Genomic DNA, 22,173 nt, shown 5'->3' on the forward strand with positions numbered 1-22,173 from the left:
CCTGGTGCACCTTCGGTCACAAAATGGCCCCAACACTGCACAGAAAATTGTTTGACAAAACTCCACAGCGCACAGACGATGAGAGGCTTCCCCCTCCAACCCAGAGCTCCAAAAGTTCAGAGACACTTGTGACTGAGGGTTCTGATACTGATATCTATAAGAAACCCTCGAGTGCCGAAGAAAAGGGCCGCAACAAACTCGATATCAAGACCAGCTGCGTCCAGATTTGCCCTCATGAAACACTAACATTCGAACGCATGAAGCGGATTGTCCACCTGCCATACTTCAGGTACAGCGGAGACAAGGTTGATGGATTTACTAACGGCTTTGGTCCCTACCATGTGTCGTCAGTGGTGGGAAATCACCTGTGCAAGCCACATCCAAATCGCTTTAGCTCTCTCAAAGCGAACAGCTTTTACAAATACCAGCGGGGCTATGAAGGAAGTTACGACGGTCTCTTGTTATGCGTCCACTGGACGATGAGTTTCGACGACCACATGGATGTTGCGAGTTCCGTTTCCGACTTTCAAAGGTTCTTAGACATATTGGACATACGCCTCTGCCAGCACACGAAGATGAGTGATTCTAGGATCGCCGCAAAACTTTATAAACTTTGCGATTCAAGTCGTATGGCCCGGGACCCTGTGGAGGCCTATGAGGAAGGGTATCGTGGCTGCATAACCGAGAGATGTAAAGAATGTCACACGACATTCGAAACCTATAAGGAGGGGGAGGTATGCCACATCCTGGTGAAGAGATACTTAGGCAAGGGTAGTTCCGCATACGAGAAGCGGTGGTTGGCTCAATGTGGTGAAAAAAGGCACAGACTGTGGAGTTTTGCGGCTGCATTGCGAAGCTGGAGGACCTGAGATGGTAGCGGATGTAATGAAACTACGCGGTGTAGATAGGAATCCGATACCTGGTAGATAGACTCAATGTATCTTATCATTCCAGAGTGTGGAAGATGGAGAAATTGCCTGGTGCTCGGATGTCACTTCTCTATCTGTAAGGCTGAGCAAGCCGCCAAGACGCTAAGCGAGACCACGCACCAAACCCTTCCGTCGACAAATGTACGCCTCGATCAAAGCACTCGCAACCACAAAACTTCTCTCCCCGCAACCCCCAAATCTACGGCAACCATGGAAAACGACAAAGGCGAGCTCGTCGACCTGTACGTCCACCCTCTCTTTCCTCCTCACCCGTTCCCAAATCTCCACCTCTCTCCCCGCCCCATCCCTCAGGACCACACCAGCTAACAAAACCCCCCCCTTTCACAAACCAGTTACGTCCCCCGCAAATGCTCCGCGACCAACCGCATCATCAAAGCCAAAGACCACGCGTCCGTGCAAATCTCCGTCGGCAAGGTCGACGAGAACGGGCGCTACACGGGGGAAAACCAAGTCTACGCGCTGTGTGGGTTCGTAAGGGCCATGGGCGAGGGCGATGACAGTTTGAACCGGCTGGCGCAGAGGGATGGGCTGGTGAAGAACGTGTGGACTGGAAGTTCGCAGCGGTAGAGGCGTGTCTGAAGGAATGGGAGGGGCGGGGAGGTGAGTGTGAGGATTCATGGGTTGGAGGGGGGAATTGGCTGACGGTTTGATAGGTTAGTGTTGTGGAATGACTGACTGAACGAATGGATGGTTCGATGGGGATGTGTGATGGTTCATCGTGCCATGAGGAGGGTCAGATAGACCAGGCAAGCAACAACAAGCTTCGAACGCCCAAAACCGTCCATCGAAAAGTTCCGCATCAATGAACGTGTCATTAGCGGACTCCTCCATTCCATTCAAAATTCATGCCCTGCCTTCCAATGCAATTCCCTGTCTCTGCTTCAAATCATTTTCTCCGCACCCTAATCGGCCATCCATCGCAGGCAGCACGAACCCACCTCGTGGGATCGTCTCCTCTTCTCTCCTTTCTCATTTTCCCCTTGAGTCAAGAGAAAGATTTTACAGGCCGTAGATGACATTTGCAATGCAAGCTCGCCTATGAAGAGATAGGGTCTTTAAGCTCACAAGTCCTATCACAGATACGGGCGGGACAATCATATTAATGCTCAAGGATATGGATGTTTTGAACGAGAAATTCCTAGGCTGGTAGAGAGAACAATATTTGTACACTGGTATCAAGTCTCATAAATGGACAGTGGTATAGCAAATAGCATCCATGATTTGGGCAGCATTTGGCTCCCAATCTGTCAAGCCGTGTCTCTCCCCAATCCTTCCTTATACCTCTTCAGACACCTCTCCCTACTCTCCTTATGATCGACGCACATCTTAGGATACCCTGCTTTCTCTGCTGCCTTCGTTGCCTTTCTGCCATAAGGGTCATGTATCGCCTTCCCTTCTATCCCTTCCAACTCCTTGACCCATTTTCTGATGTATTCCCCGTCAGCATCAAATCTTTCACTCTGCAACAGGGGATTGAAGATCCTGAAATACGGTTGCGGATCTACCCCGGTTGAGGCACTGAAGCCCCATCCGCCGTTATTTGAAGCGAAGTCACCGTCGATGAGATGTTCCATGAAATATCGCTCGCCCATGCGCCAGTCAATGAGCAGGTCCTTTGCAAGGAACGAGGCAACGGCCATACGGGCACGATTGTGCATGTAGCCAGTATGGTTCAATTGGCGCATGGCAGCGTCGATAAAAGGATAGCCTGTCATTCCGGTGCACCACTTCTGGAAGAGCTCGTTGTTGTACTCCCATTGGATGTTGGTATACTCGGGCTTGAAGGGCTTGTTCATGCACACGTATGGCCAGTGGGCAAGGACATGCTTATAAAAATCTCTCCAAGCCACCTCTGAAATCCACCCAACAATACCCTTTTCACCTCCGTCAAGCTTCTTGGTGCTATTGGCATCCCTCGCAGCGGCTATCGCAGTCCTTGCACTGAGCGTCCCAGAAGAGAGGTGAACACTGACTATTGCTGTACTGTTACCTGCAGGAATGTTCCTCGCGTCTGCGTAATGGTGAACTTTCTCCGAGAGAAACTTACCCAACCGCTCTCGTGCCTCATGCTCGCCAGGCGGCCACATGCTTCGAAAACGTTTCTTCTCTTCATCAGTGAGCTTTTTATTCTCTGGCGCCTCCGGTATCTCGCACTCGAACAAATCCTTGAAATTTCTTCGAGCATCCTCGGGGTTCTTGTTCGGAGGATCGAAAAGGTCGAGCTGATGAGGATGCGTGTGCAGATATGCAAGCCAGGCGCGGAACCATGGAGAGTACACCGAATACTGGTTTCCGGTACCGCTCGAGAGCTCACCAGGAGCAACCACGCATGTGTCCGGGACTGCATGTACTGCAACGCCGTTACTCACCCCAGTTCTGGTCATCAATGCTTCCCGTCGCAGTTCGTCGACTTCATACTCGATATTCGTGTAGAGATGGCTCGCGCCCCATTTTTCACATAATTCGAAGATGCGATTTGGTATCGCTTTGCGCTTTGCCACTGTCTCGACATACAGCGGTATATCTAATTGCGCTAGATCCTCCTTGAGAACCTCTAGTGTCCTGAGGACGAAGTCCACACGCACAGCGCTGGTCACATGCGCCTTGTAGTCTTGCGGTGATACAATATGTATGCATATCAACGGCACGCTCCTGCTCTTCGCCTTTGCCGACGCCAAATGCAAGGCCTTGTTGTCTGTGATCCGTAAATCGCACTTGAACCAATGCACTACAGCGTCTTTGACTCGGGTCTTGTCCCGCTCGGACTGAGTTTCTCTCTGGGCCTCTTCGAAGGTCTCGATTGGACGTTCAATTGCACTCGTGTTGTACTGCTTGCATCGCTCGTTTTCCATTTCCGGAGGATAGAATTGGCGGTCAACAATGTCGTATTCCTCTTGTGGCGAGTCGTTGTAGCCCGGAATATCACTCTTCGCCTTCTTGCTGGGACTGTCCTCAACGCCATGTGCTTTTCGCTTGGCGCAATTTGCGGCAACTTGAGAGGGGACCATCCTGTATATGGCTGAAGTCTTGTAGAATCGTTGTTGAGATATTGGAAGTGATTGGCGTGAGGGTTTGAAAGGTAGGACTACGGCTTTGATGCACAATTGGAATGGCGCAGTCGCTGAAAGATGGCGTAGAGTCATACAGATTTCAAGTAAAACAAGCACAGATCTATGAAGACGACGGTACTGAAAAAGCGACGAATCAAAATCTTTCTTTTTGACGAGCACCATGCATTAAAGCATCGGCGGCTATCATGACGTTCTGCCTTTGCTAGCGCCAATCCTCGAAGATGCGCGAGATCTTAGCGGCGTTTACCCCTGAAGGCGGCGCTTTTGACCCCCCATTCCTGGGTTTTCACGTGTTACTATAGTACTTGAAGCTTCACTTCGTCTTTGAACTTGAACTTGTCTGACTTCATTCATTATTTATTGCATTCACTCGACTAGATTCCCAAACTGCCTAGCCCCTAATTCACAATCATTCCGTCCCGAACAACATCTAGCTGACTCCAACCCACATTGAACATTAAGTGGGGCGACCGCACATGACCTGAACGCCTCATCGCCTGAGCCGCGAGACCCAGCGCCATCAACCATCCATGAGATCAGGGTGTAGAGGGTGGACTCGCGGGTAGTCGGAGCTCCTGGGGGGCTTGGATTGCGAATTCGGGGCCTGCCAAGGGTGCAACAGGGTATGACCCTGGACTGAATTGCCATTGTTTAGTTGTCTTTCCTACATGAAGAGAACCGAACAACGTACGCAGAAGGTGCGGCGGTGGCCCATAAACGTTGAGCGGAGTATGTTGCTCGTGCTTTGGCTACGACATTGTTTTCGAGGCTGTCGCGAACTTCTGTTGTCAATGCTTTTCTCGGAGTCAGTATTGCCGATTCGAGGCGTTGCGTGGAGCCTTGGAACTTGTCTACAGAGTAGAGACTCCCAAGACATGTTTCAAGACTCAACATTTGGTGCAAAGGAGGAAAGATGGACTCCGAAGATACATACCATCATTGGGCCGTTTGAACTTCTCCACAAGCTCTATGACGTCCAAATCCCGCTTGCCGCACCATTCGGCAATCGGTCTCTGGATCGACTCAGCACGCATCTGATATACTTCTGTACGCTGGACAAGAGTATAGATAGCTTGCAGCTCTGAACGGCTCAAGGTTATCTTCTTCTCTGGTGTTCCGTAGTTATCCATGCTTTCGAGTGTGATTTAGGATGACTGGAGCGAAGTCTGATCTGAACCTCGTAAGGAAACGTCAGCACGTTATCTCCCTCTCTCAAGAGAGCTCCTAATACTTACTTCCGGTGATTGAGGGTTTGCTGCTGGTGAGTCTGCTGGATGAGTGAAAGATGTTGAGGAGCCTGAAGAGAAAGATTGAAACCTAGGGGACGCAAATGTTCTTCTATAGGTGAGTGAGCGTCGCCTCAGCTGTCTCTGCATAGCTGAAAGAAGGCGTGCAATCTCGCGGAATAGAGGTCGCCTCGCTCTCGAGACGTTTGGGAATCAGCTGGACCTGCCAAAACATCCATTTGCCTCAACCACCTCCGCATCACTGGAAGAAGGCTTGCAAATTCGCCGCACAGAGCTCGCCTCAATTTCGAGACTCGTGGGCCTTTGTTGGACATGCCGAGATGCTCTTCTTCTTGTCGTGAAGGACCTGGGCAATATTGAGGCAGACCAGAAAAATCTATGCCGTGGCTCAGCCATTTCGTTTGCGATATCGTTTCAAAATCGAAGCTCTTGACGCACAAATGGATCTCTTGAAGCATTCATGTTTCAGCCTTAGACGAGTGCTGACCGACGGTTGCGGCCAACATTATTGGCTCAGCCACTTACTCTACGACGTCACTCTGATACCAATTAGGTTAGAGGCTCTGTAGGAGGCCCAATTAGGTGCGTAACTCACTGACTGTATTGAGCGATGTCTCGGACACAGGCTTCGGGTGCGAGGAAGGATATCAATCACGAAATAGGTTAAGATATCCCTTAAAGAAGTCCCCGGACGTAGATACACAATCCAATCTTGTTGACTCTCACATTCATTATCTGCTGAATCTTGGATAATTAACCTTTTACGAAGGTTGGTCAGAAATTCCTAAACCCTCTTTGTCTCTGCCAACACAAGTCCTTGGTATGTAAGTTCTAAAGCACCCCGGGTTGACGGACTGTATTGGGGCATGTCGCAGGACTTGGGTAACGACTGGGTTAAGGGTCTATTGCACTTCGAGCTGGTGACTTACTCACTGCATCAATTGATATTCTCGAATACATAGCTAAGGGTAGATTCTTCCCCTTAAAATATATATATTAACTCTTAAGAAGTTTTATAATATATTAAGAGACGTAATACACGTATATCTTCTTTTAATATATATATATCCCCTTTAAATATATATATACCCCCTTTAAATTCGATTAGTTTTCGCGTAATCGCTAGCTATATAGAGTATAAAATCTATATATAGTCGAAGTACGAGTAACGAGATAAATAGAGAGATAGTCGATAGCGAGATAAATATAATACGTTAGTCTATAGTAAGAAAATAAGATTATATTTATAATCTTTTAACTATAGAAAGACTAGATATTAATAAATAATAAACGTATTTTTAATAGTAATAAGAGAGAGTAATTAGCTAATTAGCTATTATTATAGAAGAATAATTTAAAAATCTTATTATTTAACGATTTAAAATCGTTTAATCTTTTAAACTTTATTAGAATAAATCTAAGAAAACTTATTTTACTATTATTAAGAGTCTCGATAATATTTTCTAAAAAGCTATATATAAGATTTATATCTTATATAACTAGCGATTACGCGAAAGCTAATCGAATTTAAAAGAAATATATATATATTAAAAGAAGATATACGTATATTAAAAGAGAGTATACGTATATTATATTTTTATATTAATTTCTATTATAATAGTCTACGTTATATTTAAGTATATATTTAAAAAGAATATATATAAAGTAAGATATTTATTATAGTCTCTAAGCTCTTTATATTCTCTATATTCTCTATACTCTCTATACTCTCTATACTCTTTATATACTTTATACTTTTTCTACTCTTTATATTTTATTCTATATATTCTATTACGAGCGTATTCTTAATATATTACTACTTAACTCTATAGTTTAATATCTTAGCGAAGATATCTTCTATTATATTATATCTTCTTTCTATTTATATAATTCGATAGTCTTATTACGAGCGTATTCTTAATATATTACTTAATACTTAGCTCTATAGTTTAATATCTTAGCGAAGATATCTTCTATTATATTATATCTTCTTTTTATCTATATAGTTCGATAGTCTTATTATTCTTAATCTATCTTATTTATATTAATATCGTATTTATACTAGTTCTAATATTATAATAAGACTTCTTTATATACTCGACGAAGAGAAATATAATTAAATACTTACTCTATTCGAATTAGCGAACGAATTTAAAGAAATGCGTTAATAGAGACTTTAATAAGAAATTAAGTTAAGCTATTATATTTTTAAATAAGTCTATTAAACGAGTAACTCGATTTTATAGCGAATTAAACTCGATAAATAATAATTAAGAAATAAATAAGATATTAGATTATTCGTACGACTAGCGAATTAAAAGAAATCGCTAATATTATCTTCTAAATATTTTTATATTTATTAATAAACGTATAATCTCTTTATTAAGTATATCGATAATATATATAATAAGTCTATTATAATAGCGACGAAAATAGTCTTAAAACGACTCGATTTAATCTCTTTATTAAGTATATCGATAATATATATAATAAGTCTATTATAAGAGTATATACGATATTTATATAGTAAGTTTACTATTAAATAATATTTAATATATTCGATTCTTTTTCTATCTTCTTATTATATCTACGAATTAATAGAGTTAAAATAAAGAATAGAATATAGAATAAACTTAATAATAAGAGTATAAGAGATATAGAATAAATCTATAGTAAATCTTCTAGACTAGACTATTAAAAGATATTCGAGGTAAATATATACGTTAAATTTTCTTTAATTCTATCGAAGAACTATAGTAAGAAGAAGAACTTAAAGAATCTTATTAGCACGTAGATAAGATATAGTTAATATCTCTAGAATTTCTATAGAATAATATAGATATAGTAGATATAGATAATATAGTTAAGACTAGTATACGATTCGATATTTTCGACTACTATTACTATATCTCGATAAATCGTCTTCGATTAAGACTTATATAGACTATAGATATTTAAAAATATAAAGTAAGTAATAAACGTATATCTTCGATCTATTAGTTATAAGAGCTATAATTATTTAAGAGAGAAGAATAATATTATAAGCGTACTCTTAATATATTACTTAGTACTTAGCTCTATAGTCTAATATCTTAGCGAAGATATCTTCTATTATATTATATCTTCTTTTTACTTATATAGTTTAATAGTCTTATTATTCTTAATCTATCTTACTTATATTAATATCGTATTTATACTAGTTCTAATAAGTCTTATTATTCTTAATCTATCTTACTTATATTAATATCGTATTTATATTAATTCTAATATTATAATAAAGCTTCTTTATATATCTCTTAACGAAGAGAATTAATAGATATTTTACTTTCTACTTAAAGTAAGCGATCGAGTCTAATAAAGAAAACGCTAGATAGTTCTATTATATAGAAGCTCTATTATATATTTAAATTATTAGATATCTATATTATTCGAAAGAATCTATATTAAATAATCTATATTATTAACGATAGTTTAATTTATTAAAAAACGAGTCTTCTATATCGAATATAAGAAATTCTTTTTCGCTTTACTTCGTTATTATCTATATTTAATATATTATAAATTCTAACTTAAATTTACTTATATTAATATTAAGATATCTCTCTTTATATTATTAATTATCTATATATCGCGACTAGCTCTATCTTATATACGACGATTTATATAATAAATAAATATCTTTATATAATATAATAAGTCTATTATAATAGCGACGAAAATAGTCTTAAAATAATATATCGATCTCTTTATTAAGTATATTAGTATATATAAAAGAATAAGATAGAGCTAAGTTTAAAAATCTTAAATTTATATATATAGTTAATTATTAATTTATTAGATCTACGCTTTTTAATTAGATATCGCGGATAAATAAATTAACGTTTATAACTATTAAAAATCTCTCTCTCTACTTTTAATCTTTTAATAACTTTACTATTTTCTATTAAAATTTTAAGATTTCTTTTTGAATTATAGTCCGAAATATACGCTTTTTAATAATAGAAAAATTTCGAAATTCGATCTTATAATTATTAAAGCGTAAGGAATTTAAATATCGCTTATTAAAGTCGCTTATTAAAGTTCGCTCGATAGCTCTAATTAAAAAATAGATATATATTATTTAATTTTAGAATAACTTTTTTATTTTTTATTAAAATCTAATTTTTTATTATTTAAATTATAGAACGTAATGTAGGCTTTTAGATGAAAAAAGAATTTCTAAGTTTAGTCTTATAGATATTTAAAAGCGAGAAATTCAGATATCGCTTATTAAAGATCGCTTATTAAAGATCGCTTACTAAAATTTACTCGATAGCCTCGATTAAAAAAAATGATTATGAATTTAATTTATAGATCTTTACTCGTTAATAATAATATAATAAATCTACTATAAGAGTTATAAACGTATAATCTCTTTATTAAGTATATCGATAATATATATAATAATTCTACTATAAGAATAGTAAATATACGATCTCTTTATTAAGTATATTAATAATATATATAATAAGCTTACTATTAAATAATATTTAATATATTTAATTCTTTTTCTATCTTTCTATTAAATCTTATAATAAAGAATAAAATAAAGTAGACTTAATAGTAAGAGTATAAAAGATATAAGATAAATTTATAGTAAAGCTCTTAGACTAGACTATTAACGAGTATTAGAGAGTAATTTATAATATATATATACGTTAAATTTTCTTTAATTCTATCGAAGAACTATAATAAGAAGATTAGATAAGAGATTAAAGAAGAATATAAAGAATCTTATTAATACGTAAGTAAGATATAGCTATATCTCTAGAATCTTTAAAGAATAAATATAAGTATAATATAGTTAAGACTAGTATACGATTCGATAAAATCTCGAATATAATATTTTTAAACGAATTAAAACTATCTAATATTTTCGACTACTATTATTATATCTCGATAAATCGTCTTCGATTAAGATTTATATAAACTATAGATATTTAAAGATATAGAATAAGTAATAGACGTATATCTTCGATTTATTAGCTATAGAGACTATAACTATTTAAGAGAGAGAGATAATATTACGAGCGTATTCTTAATATATTACTACTTAATTCTATAGTCTAATATCTTAACGAAGATATCTTCTACTATATTATATCTCTTTTCTATCTATATAATTCGATAGTCTTATTATTCTTAATCTATCTTACTTATAATAATATTATATCTATACTAGTTTTAATATATTTTATATATTAATTTTTTTAAAATATCTATCTATTTAATCTTTTATTTTATTTTATTTTTATTATTTATTTATTTTTATCTATAATATTTTATAATTAAATTAACTTATTAAAAAAAAATTAATATACGCTTATTATAAAAAATAAGTAATAAAGTATTTAAGAAATACGAGTAAAGGCCTATGAATTAAATTCATAATCATTTTTTTTAATTAGGGCTGTCGAGTAAATTTAATAAGCGAACTTTTAATAGGCGATATTTAAATTCGTTACCTTTAAATATTTATAAGACTTAATTTAGTAATTCTTTTTTTATCTAAAAGCCCACATTTCGTTCTATAATTTTAAAAAAAAATCTTAAAATTTTAATAGAAAACAAAAAAGTTATTCTAAAATCAAATAATGTGTACCTGTTTTTTGATTAGGGCTATTCTACTCCGGCTATCCGCGATCTTTAATAAGCGAACTTTAATAAACGATATTTGAATTCCTTGCGCTTTAATAATTATAAGACTAAATTTCAAAATTCTTAAAAATTCGGAAAGCATAAATAGCGCTTTAAAAATTAAAAAAAAAATCTCAAAATTTTAATAGAAAATAAAAAAGTTATTCTATATGTTAATAATATATACCTATTTTTTTAATAATTATAGACGCTAATTTATTTACTCGCGATATCTAATTAAAAAGCGTAGATCTAATAAATTAATAATTAGCTATATATATAAATTTAAGATTTTCTAATTTAACTCTATCTTATTCTTTTATATATATTAATAAATATAATAATATAATAATAATAATAATAATAATAATAATAATAATAGTAATAATAATAGTAATAATAGTAATAGTAATAATAGTAATAATAATAATAATAATAATAATAATAATAATAATAATAATAATAATAATAATAATAATAATAATAATAATAATAATAATAAGTTTAATTTAAATTTTAATTTTAAATTTAAATTTAAATTTAAATCTATAAATTAAATTAATAAAAAGTAAATTAACTTTTAAATTTAAATTTAAGATTAAATTTAACTCTCGAATATATTATATAATAGAGTAAGAAATCTTAACGAAGTTTTAAAAAAGAGTAGAGTTAGAGTAGAGTTTTAGAGTAAAGAAATAAGTTTTCTTAAAACTCTAATTCTATTAGATTTTTTATTATTATAGTTCTTAATATAGTTTATACTTTTATATTAATATTATATATATTATATTAGAGATTTCTTTAAAATTATAATTTTAATAATATAATTATAATTTTTAAAAGCTTAGCGAATATAGATTTACTTTATATATCTCGAAGTTTTAATAATTTTTAAAGATAAATTTCTATTATTAATATATTATTAAATTCTATAATAATTTATATCTTTTATAACTTATATTCGCTAGCTAATTATTACTATATTATATTTTTATACTTTTAATCTCTTTATCTTTTTAAGAAAAAGATTTATTATTATTTTATTATTAAGTTTAATTTTAATTTTAATTTATATTATAAAAGTTAATAAGATATTAAAAGTCGCTATAGAGTTAATAATATTTTTAAAAACTTCTTATTAATAAAAGATCTTATTATAAAGTAACGAGTAAAGGTTTATAAATTAAATTTTTAATTTTTTTTAATTAAAACTATCGAGTAAGTAGATAAGCGATCTTTAATAAGCGAACTTTAATAAGCGATATTTAAATTTCTTATACTTTAATAATTATAGAATTAAATTTAATAATTCTTTTTTTTCTAAAAGCCTATATTTTATTCTATAATTTAAAAAAAATATCTTAAAATTTTAATAGAAAATAAAAAAGTTAGTTTAAAATTAAATAATATATATTTAATTAAGACTTAATTTTAAAATTCTTAAAAATTCGAAAAGCATAAACGGCGCTTTAAAAATAAAAAAATAAATTTTAAAAATTTTAATAGAAAATAAAAAAGTTATTCTTTATATTAATAATATACGTCTATTTTTTTAATAAAGAAGATATAAAAGAACGAGATTTTAATAATTATTAACGCTAATTTATTTATTCGCGATAACTTAGTCGATCTAATTAAAAGATATAATAACTTTAAATTAATAATTAACTATATATATAAATTTAAGATTTTCTAATTTAGCTCTATCTTATTCTTTTATATATATTAATATCTTTAAAGTATTAATATTAAAATTTATTATTTAAAATAAGAATAAGAATTAATTATATTAAAGACTCGTAATTACGAGCTTTATAATAATATAATATTATCTATTCTTAATATAACTTTATTTATATTAATTATTATTATATCTTTAATAAATAATTTTTATTTTAAAATACTAAATTTAATCTTTTATATTTATCTTAATTTATTTATAAATTCAGATTAAAAGATCTAAAACTATTAAGAGAGCTTTCTTATTAATAATATAGAAAATATATTTATAATACTTAATATATTTTTAACTATCTTATAGACGATAGATAATTAAATAAATATTATAATAATAAATTAATTTTCTATTTATCTATATAAGTTTTAATAAAAGACTATTAATTTTAATTAGATTCTATTTAATTATAAAACGCTAGCTTATTATATTTATCTTTATATTATTATTAAAATAAATTTTAATAAAAGTTTATAACTCGTCTTAATTATTAAAAAGTACTCTATTTTTATAAATTAACGATAAAATAAATATTACTTCTATCTTTATTCTTATTATTACGAAGTCTTTAATAAAGATTTTTCTTTTTCTATTAAATCGATTATATAAAGCTTATAGTTATTAATTAAATTAATCGATATAGTATTAAAATTATTTATTTTCTATTTTTTCGATTTAATATCGATATTAATATAATACTCTTTTTCTTTATAATTATAATATTTTATATTATTTAGATTACTAGTTAAAAAGATATAATATAATATAATATATTAATCTATTATACTATACTCTAATAAGATATAAGATATTAAGATTTATATAATCTTATATTTAATATAATATAAGATCTTAATTATATTAATATTATTAGAATTAATATAGATATAATATTAATATAGATATATTAAATAAGATAACTAAGATATCGAATTATATAGATAAAAAGAAGATATAATATAATAGAAAATATCTTCGCTAAGGCTCGCTAGCTATAAAACTAAGAAATATATTAAGAATACGCTTATAATACTACCCCCCTTCTTTATTAAATTATATTCTATAATTAATAAGTAAAAAGATAGAAAAATAGATATATATATACGCTTAACGTCTAAAAAATAATAAAAGTAGTAAAGAAATAATCGTATTCGAGAACTCTAGTATCGTATCTTTCTTTATAAGAGATATTAGAGATAATAATAGCTCTTTATATTTACGCTATAGCGATATCGCTAGTCGAGATATAGGCGTATATAAAGAGCCTAGTCGAAAGAAAATCGATATAGTATAATAAAAATCGTATTTATAAACGTAGAGGTAAATAATAGTAATTTTCGAACTCGTATTTAAGCGAATAAGATATTGATAAAATAATACGATATAATTAATTAAGGGCTTTCGAATTAAACTAAGTCGTAAACGCTAAAAATTATAATTTAATATTAAATAACTTTAATATAGTCTTCTCTATAGTATATTATTTAGCTAATATTAATTATATTTTATAATAATAATAGCGTAATTTATATATATATTAATATGACTTCGAAAGATCTTTAGAGTTATATTAATAAGAGGGGCTTACGCGAAAGATTATATATAAGATAACTCTCGATTAATATAGATCTAAGGAATCGATTCTTAGATTTAGAAAAAAATAAGACTATTATAAAGATATCGAACGGTTTTAATTCGACTGAAAATGAGATATCCTCTATTATTCTATAAGTTAACTCTTTATAAATAAAGCTCTTCGAGATATTATTTATAAAAGTCGTCTATTAGATCTTAATAATTTCGAATTTATTATTATTCGTATTATACTAGATAGAATTATTATCGAGATCTTTCTATTTAACTTTATACTTAAGACGGTTATAAATTAATTTAAAGCTAAGTATTTCTTTAATAATTTATTCGATTTAATTATTAATAGTAATATATTTCGACGAAGAATTTATTTATTCTAGTAAAAGATTATTTATAATAAGATTTAAGAGATTAAGATAAAAGACGTCGTAGATTCTTATACTTAATAAAAGTTCTAGATAATATAAGATTTTAATAAGACCTATAATCTTAAATAAATCGAGTTTTTTATAATTTAATTTACGGGAAAGGCGATTAAAGATAATATTCTTATTATTTAGAAAGACCTTATCGTCTATTTAAAAAGTAATCTTTTATTAATACTTATTAACTTATATAACTATAGCCTTCTAAGCGCGATCTATATTACTTTAAATATATTTAAAAATTTATTCTATATAATTTATAATATTCTTTATCTAAGTAATATTAAGACGTTTATATATAATCTTATAATCGATAATATTTAGACTAAAAGTTATTTAAGAATAAAATTTCTTATTCGCGAGGAAAGATAGAATACTAGTAGTCGATAAGATAGTATTATTATCGACGAACTCGATAATAAATAATTATCTTATTTAGTTATTTTATATATAATTATAATATATTCGAAGATAACGCTTTATATTCTAATTCGCTTATTTAATTTATTTGTTAATCTTAGAATAAAAGGCTATTAATAGCTTAGCTATAATATCTAATTTCTTATAAAAAAACTTTTATATAATAGCTATAAATTAAGGGCCTCGATCTAATATTATTAAAATCGATAAATTATATAAATAGAATACTTTCTTAAGTAGTAAGTTAACTATCTTTTTAGCGATAATACTTTTATCGATATTAAAATAGATTACGTAGTAATATTTCTTAGTAAGTTTATTAATTACTATTTAAATAGCGTTATAGCTATCGAATATAAATAAGCCTATAACGAAGTCGATCGATATATCTTATTATCGTTTCTATAGAATTAATAGAGACTATAATAAATTATACTCTTAATTATAAGACGCCTTAGCCCTTTAATAGATATAGTAATTCTAAACGTAGATAGCTACGATAATTCTTATATCTTATTAATAGTATTTTCTTTTAAATAGCTTATAAGTATATACTATTTCGAGATATTTATAGAATAATTAATCGTATATCTCTCGAATAATATTAATATATATATTATCGAATATTTATAAACAATTTTAATAATAAAGTATCTCGTCTTATATAAAGTATTTACTAAGAGTAATCTCTTAAAACTTTTCCTTATTTTTAATGATAGCCTTACGAATTTTTATATAATACTTATTTTTCTTATTAATCTCTATTATCTTATAATAGATAGAGTTATTAATTATATATATATCGATATATTCGCTATTTAATTTTAATTAATTAGAAGTAAGAATTATTTAATACTATTAGCGTAATCGTTTATCTTCGAAATTAGTTAATTTATATTTAGCTATTTATATAAGTATATTCATCTTAATATTTTAAGATCTTAATTAATAAATAATCTTTATATTAAATTCTAATAATATATTTAAATATTAAATCTAATATTAACTAAGGTTTCTTTTCTTAATAAAATATATTAGTTTTTTATAATCGATAAAGATTTTAATAGAGACGTTTATATATTCTAGTTTAAAGCGCTAATATTCTAAATAGCGAATAATTATTAAAAGTTTCTTATCGTAGATCTAATAATTATATTTAATTAAGATTAGATTTTTATTATAAAAAACTATTAGATAAAGTACTTTCTTATTATTATATTAAGAAAGAATATCTTTATTAACGTAATCGAAAAAGTTAATCTCTAGAATAACCTTCTTTATCCTATCGAAATAACGTAGAATTAGAGTTTTAATAATAATAACTTTAAAAAAGTAGAAGATTTCTTAATATACTAAGAACTAATTAAATATTATCTTCTTTATAATAAGTTTTATTATAGATTTAACTATTTTAAAGAAGTCTCTAATAAATTATTAATAAAAATTATAAAATTCGATAAAGGCCTATATCTTTTTAAGGTTAATAGATATAATTTACTTAATAATAATCTAAATTTTAATAGAGTTTATTTATAATCTATTTATAGATATTAGTAGATCTAGAAATTTAATTTTCTAGATATAGAATTCGTACTTAAGAATATTTATCTAAAGATCGACGTCCCTTAATTTCTAAAGGATTTATTTAATATATTAGATATATTTCTTTTTTATCTTATTATAAATAAGTATATTATCGAGGTAAATCTAATAGAAGTCGTTTAGATACTCGAATAGAATATTATTTATATATTATTAATATATAACTAGATCGTTAATTAGATTAAAGAAAAGAACTTAATACTTATATATCTTAAGGAAAATAATAAAAATAGTAAAATCCTCGCTATCGAGATATATACGTAGTTTATTAAACGCGGTTATAATATCTAATCGAGTAAGATATTTATATCTCTAAATTCTTATTAAAATCTTATCTATCAGTAAAATTAAGTATTAGTTCCTTTTAATAATAGCGTTTAGCTTTCGATAGTCTACATAAAAACGTAATTCTTTATTTAGCTTTTTTGCGAATAGAATAAATAAAGCGAATAGTATATAGCTTAGTATTATAAATCTCTTCTTTAAATATTCGTTTAGATACTTCTTTATTTATTCTAGTTTATATTCTAATATTAAATAGATTCTACTTTTTAGAAATTTCGTCTTATCGAAGCTATTATTAAATTTGAGCTTATAATTATAAGAATAATATAGAAAAAGTACGTTCGTCTTAGTTTTATTAAAAACATCGAGATAATCATAATACTTTATAGATAGCTTATATTTTATTTTTTTAGAACTAATCTCATCGATATTATTAATCTAAATAGAATAATAGAAATTATAATACTTTTTATATTTCTTTTCTAAGTTATAAAGATAGAATTTATTAATTAATATATAAGAATCGCGAGATATTCGATTAATAAGAGATATATATAATATTAGCGAGTTATTATAAATCTTATTCATCGTTAATATAAATAACTTATTATCTTTTTTACGGGCTAGTTAATAGTAGATTACTATATTAATCTTAGCGATATTAATAAACTTAAACTCTTTATTATTCTTATTCTTATTTAATAAAAAGATATTTAAATTAATCTTATTATTATAGATAAGTAGAAGAAGACTTTATCGTTTTAATATAATAGATAAAAAAGTAGGTGATATAGATAATTAAAGCTTCGAAGTTAATAGAAAGAGAAGTTTATTTATTATTAATATTTAATTATTATTATAATTACATTAACTAGATAGAAAGAGTATCTTATCTTATAACATATTAAGAATTACCTCGTATTTATTTATCTAAGATTTTCTAACTATTATATTATATTTTAACGAGTAAAGGCCTATGAATTAAATTCATAATCATTTTTTTTTGATCGGGGCTGTCGAGTAAATTTTGGTGAGCGATCTTTGGTGAGCGATATCTGAATTCCTTACCTTTAAATATCTATAAGACTAAATTTAGTAATTCTTTTTTTATCTGAAACCTCACATTATACTCTATAGTTTAAATAAAAAATTTTAAAATTTTAATAGAAAATAAAAAAGTTATTCTAAAATCAAATAATGTATACCTATTTTTTTTTGATTAGGGCTGTTCGGCTGTCGAGCGAACTCTAATAAGCGATATTTAAATTCCTTACGCTTTAATAATTATAAGACCAAATTTCAAAATTCTTAAAAATTCGAAAAGCGTAGACTACGCTTTAAATTTTAAAATTTAAAATCTCGAAAAGTTAATAGAAAATAAAAAAGTTTTTCTATATATTAATAATATATATCTATTTTTTTAATAATTGCGAATATTAATTTATTTACCCGCGATATCTAATTAAAAAGCGTAGATCTAATAAATTAATAATTAACTATATATATAAATTTAAGATTTTCTAATTTGATTCTATCTTATTCTATTATATATACTAATAATATAATTAATATTAAATATATTTCTTCTCGATAATCTTTTACTATTATAATAAGAAGTAAATAGTATATAATTAATCGTTTTACGATCTAGTCGTTATAACTTCTTAATAATTTAAATTATAATAGTAGAAATAATTTTAAATATAAGATCTTATATATCGCTAAGATTAAGAACTTATTTATAACTATATAAGTATTAATATATCTATTATCTATAAGAAAGTTTTAAAGTAAATACTCTCTTTCTTATAAAGATAGCGTAACTTATATACGAAAAGGATAACGTATCAAAACGTTATTAAAAGTATCTATTAGATATACTTTATAAATACCTCTTATTATAACTTTAGAAAAAATTATTCGTTTTTCGAATTTAAAGAAAAATCGTCGCTATTCATAATATCGATATTATTAATTTCAAATTCTTTATTTATTCCTATCGCGTAAAGTTATACTTTCTCGAAGGTTTTTTTATTAATCTTAATTTAAATAGTTATTATATAGTTCTTTCGATAGTAATCTTTCTTATTATAATTATAATATATTAATTTTCTTAGTTTTAAATTAATTATAATATTTAGAGGCGTAGTAATTATATTTAAATTAAATTCGATAATAAGTATAAGACGTATATTAATCGCTAACATTATCGTCGATATTTATATTATAATTAACTTAATAATAATCTTTATAAATTTAAAATTCTTATAATTAATATATTATAAGTTATTTAGCTTTTAAAGATATTCTTTTATAGTCTTTAAGATAGTAAAATTTTTTATAATCTATTATATCTTTTTTAGTTTCTTTCTTAATTTCTTAGAAAGATAATTTTTTAATATAAGAGTTTTATTATAGCTAAGAATAATATCTAATTAAATAAAGTTTAAATAGAAGTTAATAAAGATTCGAGTTTTTTATTATAGAGTACGAGTAAAGGCCTATAAATTAAATTTAAAATCATTTTTTTAAATTAAGACTATCGAGTAAATTTAATAAGCGAACTTTTAATAGACGATATTTAAATTCGTTACCTTTAAATATTTATAAGACTTAATTTAGTAATTCTTTTTTTATCTAAAAGCCCACATTTCGTTCTATAATTTTAAATTAAAAATCTTAAAATTTTAATAGAAAATAAAAAAGTTATTCTAAAATTAAATAATGTGTACCTATTTTTTGATTAGGGCTGTCTTACTCCGGCTGTCCGCGATCTTTAGTGAGCGAACTCTAGTAAGCGATATTTGAATTCCTTGCGCTTTAATAGTTATAAGACTTAATTTCAAAATTCTTAAAAATTCGGAAAGCACAAACTGCGCTTCAAAAATTAAAAAAAAAAATCTCCAAATTTTAATAGAAAACAAAAAAGTTATTCTATGTGTTAATAATATATACCTATTTTTTTGATAAGGGAGGCGCGGGAGGGCGAGATTTTGATGGTTGCGGACGCTAATTTGTTTACCCGCGGTATCTAATCAAAAAGCGTAGACCTAACGAATTGATGATTGGCTGTATATACAAATTCAAGGTTTTATAGCTCAGCCCTATCTTATTCTATTATATATACTAATATATATTATATAATATATTACTACGTCGATTTAAATTCTTATAAATATCGATTAACTTATTTATAATCTTAATAAAAGATTAATATAAGTTAATAAAGTTTTAAAGTCTTTTATATATTATATATTATATAGTCTTATTACTAAGTTATAAGACTATATAAATTATTTTAAAGTTTTTAATAAGATAATAATCGCTATTAATCTTAAATTTCTATTTTATTTTAAAGAACTAGTCGTTTTAAATAAAGTCGCTATCGTCGATAAATAGAGATAGATTTAAAATCTTAACTAATTTCTCTTTTAAACGTTTAAGTATATATTTCTTCTTAATTAATAATAGTCGTAAATCTTTTATTAACTATATATTAAGGCTATTAACTTTTCGCTATAAAAAAGTTATATTCTTTTAAAAGTCTTAGACTAATTAATTTATCTTCTTAATTATTTTATAAATCTAATATAAATCGTTTATAGCTAAATTCTTTTTTATTATAACGATATAATACTAAGTAATAATCTTTCGAAAATTATCTCGCTTCTAACGAATTTTATTTAATATAATTATAAATTCGTCGAGTTAATATTTAACTTAATATTATAATTATAAACTATTAATAATATTCTAAAATATATTTATCGAGTTTATATCTTATTAGAGATATTATCTAATAAAATTAATATTTATTAAAATTTAATTTACTCTAATAGAGTTTTAATTTATTTTATTTTTTTAATATTAAACTTCGCTATAGAAAAGAAGAAAGAAAGATTTAAAATAAAGTAAAGAGGAGTTTAAATACTTCGAAAGAATAGATATTAAAGATATTAGATATATTAGAGAATAATAAAACCTCTTTAAAACGTATCGAAATTATTCGATATTAAGAATAAAAATTTTTACTATAAAGTCTAAGATAAGATTATTTCTTTACGAGAGTTTAATATACTTATTTCTTAATTATTTAAGACGTTAAGAAAATTATAAATACTTTAAATAGTAATTTTTCGAGTATACTTACTTCGCTTAGAGGGTTTTTTATCTTATAGAGAAGTTATATATAAGAAAGTTTTAAAGAATAATATCTTTAATTAACTATAACTCGATCGTTTTTTATCTAATTAAGATCTCGTTAAAACTCTAAATATTATAATATATAAAGTTATAAGTAATATTATTAATATATATTTTAAATATAGAAATATAAGATAGTATTAGCTATTTCTTTTAATTTACTAATCGTATAAATAATTTAATATCTTCTTTATTTCTTAACTACTATTTATCGAGATCGTTTCGCTATCTCATTTAAGCTCTTTAAAATTAATTTATCTATTTAATAGACTTATTTAAAGATATAATAACTTAACTTAATTTCTTATTAAAGTCTTTATTAACGCGTTTCTTTAAATTTATTTATTAATATAAATAAAATAAGTAAGTTAATCTTAGTTATAGTATTAGAATTAATATAGATATAATATTAATATAAATATATTAAATAAGATAACTAAGATATCGAACTATATAGATAGAAAGAAGGTATAATATAATAGAAGATACCTTCGCTAAGGCCCGCTAGCTATAGAGCTAAGAGGTATATTAAGAATATACTTATAATAAATATATATAAAAAAATAAGATAGAGCTAAACTTAAAAATCTTAAATTTATATATATAGTTAATTATAAATTTAGAGTTACTACGCTCTTTAATTAAATCGACTAAGTTATTACGAATAAATAAATTAGCGTTCGTAATTATTAAAATCTCTTATTCTATTACGCTTACTTTTAATCCTTTAATAACTTTACTATTTTCTATTAAAATTTTAAGATTATTTTTTTTAAATTATAGAGCGTATATTACGCTTTTTAAACGCTTTAAAAATTTAAAAATTTAGTCTTATAATTATTAAAAGGTAAGGTATTTAAATATCGCTTATTAAAGATCGCTTATTAAAGATCGCTTATTAAATTTACTCGACAGCTCTAATTAAAAAAAACGATTATGAATTTAATTTATAGATCTTTACTCGTT

At 27.4% G+C, this 22,173-nt stretch overlaps 4 protein-coding genes across 4 annotated transcripts; 2 read left to right on the forward strand and 2 right to left on the reverse strand.

The window, feature by feature from the left end:
- Positions 1 to 23: 23 nt before the first annotated feature.
- On the forward strand, positions 24 to 814 carry HO133_009192 (uncharacterized protein; the record flags this gene model as incomplete). The annotated part of the gene is made up of 2 exons (XM_037300053.1): positions 24 to 734; positions 776 to 814. 2 exons carry the CDS (start codon positions 24 to 26, stop codon positions 812 to 814), a joined length of 750 nt encoding a protein of 249 aa, XP_037154879.1.
- A 325-nt stretch (positions 815 to 1,139) lies between these two features.
- On the forward strand, positions 1,140 to 1,517 carry HO133_009193 (uncharacterized protein; the record flags this gene model as incomplete). The annotated part of the gene is made up of 2 exons (XM_037300054.1): positions 1,140 to 1,171; positions 1,283 to 1,517. 2 exons carry the CDS (start codon positions 1,140 to 1,142, stop codon positions 1,515 to 1,517), a joined length of 267 nt encoding a protein of 88 aa, XP_037154880.1.
- Positions 1,518 to 2,197: 680 nt separating this feature from the next.
- On the reverse strand, positions 2,198 to 3,958 carry HO133_009194 (uncharacterized protein; the record flags this gene model as incomplete). The annotated part of the gene is made up of 1 exon (XM_037300055.1): positions 2,198 to 3,958. One exon carries the CDS (start codon positions 3,956 to 3,958, stop codon positions 2,198 to 2,200), a length of 1,761 nt encoding a protein of 586 aa, XP_037154881.1.
- Positions 3,959 to 4,557: 599 nt separating this feature from the next.
- HO133_009195 (uncharacterized protein) lies at positions 4,558 to 5,151 on the reverse strand (the record flags this gene model as incomplete). The annotated part of the gene is made up of 3 exons (XM_037300056.1): positions 4,558 to 4,657; positions 4,713 to 4,815; positions 4,956 to 5,151. 3 exons carry the CDS (start codon positions 5,149 to 5,151, stop codon positions 4,558 to 4,560), a joined length of 399 nt encoding a protein of 132 aa, XP_037154882.1.
- Between the last annotated feature and the right edge of the window lie 17,022 nt (positions 5,152 to 22,173).

Source organism: Letharia lupina (genome assembly GCF_014066315.1).
Source record: "Letharia lupina isolate WasteWater1 chromosome Unknown contig_6, whole genome shotgun sequence".
Lineage (NCBI taxonomy): Eukaryota > Fungi > Ascomycota > Lecanoromycetes > Lecanorales > Parmeliaceae > Letharia > Letharia lupina.